Source organism: Coregonus clupeaformis, chromosome 18 (genome assembly GCF_020615455.1).
Source record: "Coregonus clupeaformis isolate EN_2021a chromosome 18, ASM2061545v1, whole genome shotgun sequence".
NCBI lineage: Eukaryota > Metazoa > Chordata > Actinopteri > Salmoniformes > Salmonidae > Coregonus > Coregonus clupeaformis.
In genome coordinates, this window is record NC_059209.1 from 55,716,803 (window position 1) to 55,723,088 (window position 6,286).

Consider the following 6,286-nt stretch of genomic DNA (forward strand, 5'->3'; position numbering starts at 1 on the left):
TGAGATTCTGAATTCAAGACAGAAGTTGGCTGATTCAGATAATTTGCCATTTATTAAATACTGTTCAAAATGAGTACAAATGCCACAAATATGAATCTATTGGGGTAGAATATCACCATAAATTTGATATGCAGCTGAGAAATCACAGAATGATATAAAATGTCACTGAACAATAGCCAAACCACTTGACAAACATTTCAGATATCTAAAACTGAATGTATCAAAATGACAAATGCTTGGGAGAGAAGATGACGTTACAGTACCAGTAAATTAAGACCACACAATAACTTAACTATTGATTGTAAGACAATTATATTTCAAAACCTCTGATATGTTTTGTACTCCAACTCTATTTACAGAAATACAAAGTTGATATCAAATACAACCATATTACAACCATTAATTAATTAGATAATTTACCAAATACAACCATTTCTCCTGTGTAGCAACAACACAAGCAGACTCAAGCAAATCATTGGATCTCTAAAAAACATTTTGTATGTGCTTATCCAACCATGTTTTTGTGAAAGCTGTATTGATTTCTATAGGAGAGCACAGTAAACTATCACACATGGGCAGGGATAATCACGGAGATAAGGATTGGGGCTGTAAACATTCACATTTTACATTATGGCTGTTTGGTCAAAGTCAGTAGGTGCTAAGGGATAGTTACAGGGAGAAAGCAGATTTGAACAAGACAGAGAATATGTACACAGTGAGTGTGGGAACGGGACAAGAGACAAAGAAGTGCTCTCTCCCACCCCACTCACACTGTTCTTCTCTACTTTTTTCAACAACTCCCTTAAATTCTGAAACACATTCTCTCCGTCGCTCTTTACCTCTCTGTTTTTCTCTCTGTAGCTCTGTTTCTCTTCATCCCCTCCGCTGCCCCCCCCCCACACACACACACACACTCTTTGTCCTCTCAGCGCCCGGGGGTGAAGATGTAGTCCAGAGCCTGTCTCTCAGCAGCTGCCACATTAGGGTGCCAGAGGTCCACCATGAAGACCACCCTGGGGCCGTCCCCTGGGCCGCCTGAACATAGAAAAAACACAGATTAATGTCTTCCTCCAATCAACCCTTTATATCAGCTTAATAACACTTTCTCAGAATAGTACAAACACACAGACACACAACTTGAAAAAGGCAACCCCTTTCACCACCTTCACACACACAGCTGTCCCCCTCTCACCCTCATGGAAGGCCCTGTGGAGGAAGGAGTCATCAAACAGCAGACAGCTCCCCTCAGACCAGCACTGTGGCTCCCCTCCAACCACCAGCTCACAGGAAGAGGGCACTCTAAGACCTACAGAAGACAGGCAGCAAGTCAGTCTATATACTGTAATTACTAAGGAAACCAGGGAAAATATTACATGACACAAACACATACTGTATGAATATATTCTAAAATGTCAGCTGTATATGTTGCCATGCAAAGCAAACTTTAAATCCATCCTACAATAGTAAACATCATTATTATCATTGTAATAATTTCACAGAGCCACAGGTGAACACACACAGGGAGCCAGGTGCATCTTTGAAATCCCTATATTTAACAGTGTTGTAGCCCTCCAGGAAGCTCCCTCCCCCTCTTACCCAGGTGGCAGCGCAGCCTGACGTTGGTTGGGCCGTAATGCTCAGTGATCAGGGCTCCGGGTGTTAGCACAGAGAAGCAGGCGTTTCCAAACACGTTGTTGGCGATAAAGGTGCGCAGCTGGCCCAGCACCCTCCAGGCCCGAGGGCACCTCCTGGCATTGAGGGCCAGCGGAGTGCCCTGGTTCAACAAGTAGAAGGTCCACCACTGGCCATGGGGGGTGCTGTTGGCCTTCCAGCCCAGAGGCAGGGAAGAGCCAGCCCGCGCTGGGGGGGCGTGGTAGATGCTCTCAAACTCAGCCAGCAGAGCAGGGAAGCTCCTCTCCAGCAGCTCCACGTCGTGTTTCTGTGCATCCCGGGAGAAGAAGGGTGCTGAAGGCAGGTCAGGGAGGAAGAACACCTCTGGCCTCTGGATGGTGGGCCGGCTGGTGAGGTAGCGGCCCTGGTCTCGTACCCCTTTGTGCACCCTGCCCATGCCTGACCAGGTGTAGCGTTTGGCGTAATCCTGCAGGCTGTGGTACAGCTTCTGATTGAGACCCTCCCCTGTTTTGGTGCAGCGATAGGACTCAGTGGACTGGCAGTAAGCAAAGCCGTTCTGCTCCTCCACCCCTGACACCGGCCTGCCTTTAGCCCTGCTATCTCCCTCTGTGCTCATCAAGGCCCCCCCAGCTCCTCCCACCCGACTGGGCTCAGTGCTGTACCCCCCACGCAGGGGAGAGGAGCTGTGCTCACGACCTACCCTGTAACAGTACCACACAAAGAGCAGCAGCAGACACATGGCTGTGCCAAAGGCACTGGACTCACAGTCCCTCATAGACTGCATCCCTCCAGCCACCATCTCCCTCACCCTCTCTAGTGACCACTCCATTCTGGCTCTTCGCTAAAACGACTGAGTCTGGTCTGAAGAAACTACCGTTGAGAAGGTCAATGACCAACCCTGTCTGACACTGCTTGAAAATGGCTATTAGAGGAAAATGTTCCACAGGGTTTCTCAAAGGCTACTTTCAGGAAGCTCTTATCATTCCCCCTTCTGGATGCAGTCTGACACTACCTGATATGACACACTCAGGCTCCAGTCCTGAAATTTCAGCACTCAGGGATGAGGGGAGGGTTCCCCCTGCATGGCGCCTGGCTGTGTGATATTTGTGCTGCTCCCTCCCTTGTTCATTTTAGACAAATACAGACAGACAACACACCTCAGGGTATCTGGTCTCTGCATCAGAGATTGAGAGGGAGGGGAAAGACAGGGAAAAGGTAATTAGACATAGGCACTGCACAAACAGATACACAAAAAATGTTAGGCAGCATCTAATAAAGAAGCAGAGTACCAACATGCAGAGCTCATTGCAAGCTCCGTTTTCCACATTACCTCCTCCATTTAGTTCCATATTAAACAAAAAATGTTAGGCAGCATCTAATAAAGAAGCAGAGTACCAACATGCAGAGCTCATTGCAAGCTCAGTTTTCCACATTACCTCCCCCACTTAGTTCCGTATTAAACCAGCTAACTCCCACCCTCTGCACCACCCTTTACACAAACTCCCACCCCCACACTCAGCTCTGGACACACACAGTGCACCATGCGCACACACTCACATACTCACACACTCACACACAGATGGCATTTAAAATTCAGTTCTTCACACACCTCCGCACTGCACTGTACAAAGCCATGAGTCACATTGCTGCATTTAAACACCAACATCTATCTTTCTTTCTGTCTTTCTGTCTAACACATGCACACACACACACTAACGCGCGCACACACACATACACACAGAGAGAGAGACCGTAAATCTCAGTAAGACAAAAATAATGGTGTTCCAAAAAAGGTCCAGTTACCAGGACCACAAATACAAATTCCATCTAGACACCGTTGCCCTAGAGCACACAAAACAACCATACATACCTCGGCCTAAACATCAGCACCACAGGTAACTTCCACAAAGCTGTGAACGATCTGAGAGACAAGGCAAGAAGGGCCTTCTATGCCATCAAAAGGAACATAAAATTCGACATACTAATTAGGATCTGGCTAAAAATACTTGAATCAGTTATAGAACCCATTGCCCTTCATGGGTGTGAGGTCAGGGGTCTGCTCACCAGCCAATAATTCACAAAATGGGGCAAACACCAAATTGAGACACTGCATGCTGAATTCTGCAAAAATATCCACTGTGTACAACGTAAAACACCAAATAATGCATGCAGAGCAGAATTAGGCAAATACCCGCTAATGATCAAAATCCAGAAAAGAGCCGTTAAATTCTACTACCACCTAAAAGGAAGCGATTCCCAAACCTTCCATAACAAAGCCATCACCTACAGAGAGATTAACCTGGAGAAGAGTCCCCTAAGCAAGCTGGTCCTGTGGCTCTGTTCACAAACACAAACAGACCCCACATAGCCTCAGGACAGCAACACAATTAGACCCAACCAAATCATGAGAAACAAAAAGATAATTACTTGACATTGGAAAGAATTAACAAAAAAACTGAGCAAACTAGAATGCTATTTGGCCCTAAACAGATAGTACACAGTGACAGAATACCTGACCACTGTGACTGACCCAAACTTAAGGAAAGCTTTGACTATGTACAGACTCAGTGAGCATAGCCTTGCTATTGAGAAAGGCAGCCATAGGCAGACTTGGCTCTCAAGAGAAGACTATGTGCACACTGCCCACAAAATGAAGTGGAAACTGAGCTGCACTTCCTAACCTCCTGCCAAATGTATTACCATATTAGAGACACATATTTCCCTCATATTACACAGACCCACAAAGAATTCGAAAACAAACCCAATTTTGATAAACTCCCATATCTATTGGTTGAAAAACCACAGTGTGCCATCACAGCAGCAAGATGTGTGACCTGTTGCCACAAGAAAAGGGCAACCAGTGAAGAACAAACACCATTGTAAATACAACCCATATTTATGTTTATTTATTTTCCCTTTTGTCTTTAACTATTTGCACATAATATGACATTTGAAATGTCTTTATTCTTTTGGAACTTTTGTGAGTGTAATGTTTACTGTTAATTTTTTTAATTGTTTATTTCACTTTTGTTTATTATCTATTTCACTTGCTTTGGAAATGTAAACATATGTTTCCCATGCCAATAAAGCCCCTTAAATTGAAATTGAATTTGAAAGAGCAAGAGAGAGAGGGAGAGAGACAAGATCACGCATTTGGATAAGATTATGCATGAAACATGAATAGACAGTATTGACATCGGCCTACATGAATCAATGGTCAGAGTGTGGCTCTAAGGCTAGGTATACAAAACGAGATTCCATAGGGTTTTCTAGAATAGCCCTACACTGTACTGGCAAACATTAGGAAAGTGAAACAGGATCATCAATGTAAACAACCATGATGTGCATGAACAGAACGAAGGATAAGCAGCATAGATACATGAACATAGTAACTGCAGTATTAAGCACTCACACACAGACGAAAAGATACACTGTAACAAGCAAACTATGCAGTAAACATAAACACGCATAAGCAGAGCTCACACTGTACAGACCTCCCTATGCTTCTCCTGCACAACCATCTCACCAAAAATGGTCCGGCAAACCTGCTTGGACAGACAGAACAGCCATCTCCTCTCATGAACACAGCCCAGATGACAGTCTACCGAGACGCACGCCTCCACAGAACCTCTCTAGCACAACTACACAGTTCGCTCGCTCGCTGTCTGCTGTCTTGCCTCCAGGAACTGTCGTAATTGAACAAACCCTGAATGGGGACAACCATCCATAACACTCGTGTCTCTCTCTCTCTCTCTCTCTCTCTCTCTCTCGCTCTCAATTTCTCTCTCCCACTCTCAATTTCTCTAATATTCCTGCCTCTAATGCCATCATGCTTGCATACATAAAGCTGTAGTTAGTCGGCCATCGTATCATGATTCACTCGCATAAATCCACGACAGATGCTCAGGGATTCACACTGTGTATTAACGATCTGCCAATAACAGCTACACTTGTAGCGCATAAAAACAACTCCGGACAAATGCAACATAATGATATTCGAAATAATAATAATGATAATAATAATAACTCACCCAATTTTCATGGTTTTGTAAGATATCTAGACCAGCCTACATGTTTGCCATGTTACCAAGCAGCTAGTGAACTCTTTATCTAGGTAGGCTATAAGTGTATTATTACATGTCAATCATAACTAGGCCCTAATCAATTTAGCGATTTATAGTAAACTAACAGTAGCAAAGATGATCTATTATATTGACAAGATAGTCGAGTGACTGCTCTAACAATGGAAATACATGTCCCCAAATATGGAAGGCAGGCAGGAGGAGGCGAGATCAGGTGGGACCATTCTAACCAATGAGACGGCAGATAATCGTGTGACCAACAGGCACAACTCAGAGGGTCCTCATTAGTTACCACAGCCACAAATCAAATCAAATCAAATTTTATTTGCCACATACACGTGTTTAGCAGATGTTATTGCGGGTGTAGCGAAATGCTTGTGCTTCTAGCTCCGACAGTGCAGTAATTATGGCTAAGTCATAATTATGGCTAAACCCCGCCAATTTCTACTATTAGTCTTCTTAAAATCTGATTTTAAACCTAACCATAACTTTAACCCTAAATTTAACAACACTGCTAACCTTATGCCTTACCTTAATCTTAAACTCGCATCGCCCAGAGTTCCCCCGCCCAC

At 44.4% G+C, this 6,286-nt stretch overlaps 1 protein-coding gene across 3 annotated transcripts; it reads right to left on the reverse strand.

Moving 5' to 3' along the window:
• Positions 1-894: 894 nt before the first annotated feature.
• LOC121551407 (aspartate beta-hydroxylase domain-containing protein 2-like) lies at positions 895-5,861 on the reverse strand. 3 transcript variants are annotated; one of them, XM_041864044.2, is made up of 4 exons: positions 5,664-5,861; positions 1,597-2,806; positions 1,193-1,306; positions 895-1,035 (listed from the first exon to the last, which is right to left on the reverse strand). In XM_041864044.2, exons 2-4 carry the CDS (start codon positions 2,459-2,461, stop codon positions 926-928), a joined length of 1,089 nt encoding a protein of 362 aa, XP_041719978.1. In that variant the 5' UTR covers positions 2,462-2,806; positions 5,664-5,861; the 3' UTR covers positions 895-925. The 3 variants fall into 3 exon arrangements, with proteins under 3 accessions (XP_041719978.1, XP_041719979.1, XP_041719980.1); XM_041864045.2 differs by lacking the exon at positions 5,664-5,861 and adding an exon at positions 5,159-5,368; XM_041864046.2 differs by lacking the exon at positions 5,664-5,861 and adding an exon at positions 5,127-5,368.
• Positions 5,862-6,286: the final 425 nt, after the last annotated feature.

Excerpts from the sequence above, each read along its gene's own strand:
- LOC121551407 (XM_041864044.2), bottom strand. The coding sequence starts at position 2,461 with ATGGAGTGGTCACTAGAGAGGGTGAGGGAGATGGTGGCTGGAGGGATG. Across the intron at positions 1,307-1,596 it reads CAGGCTGCGCTGCCACCTGG|GTCTTAGAGTGCCCTCTTCC; the intron begins GTAAGAGGGGGA and ends TGTCTTCTGTAG. Across the intron at positions 1,036-1,192 it reads CCACAGGGCCTTCCATGAGG|GCGGCCCAGGGGACGGCCCC; the intron begins GTGAGAGGGGGA and ends TTCTATGTTCAG.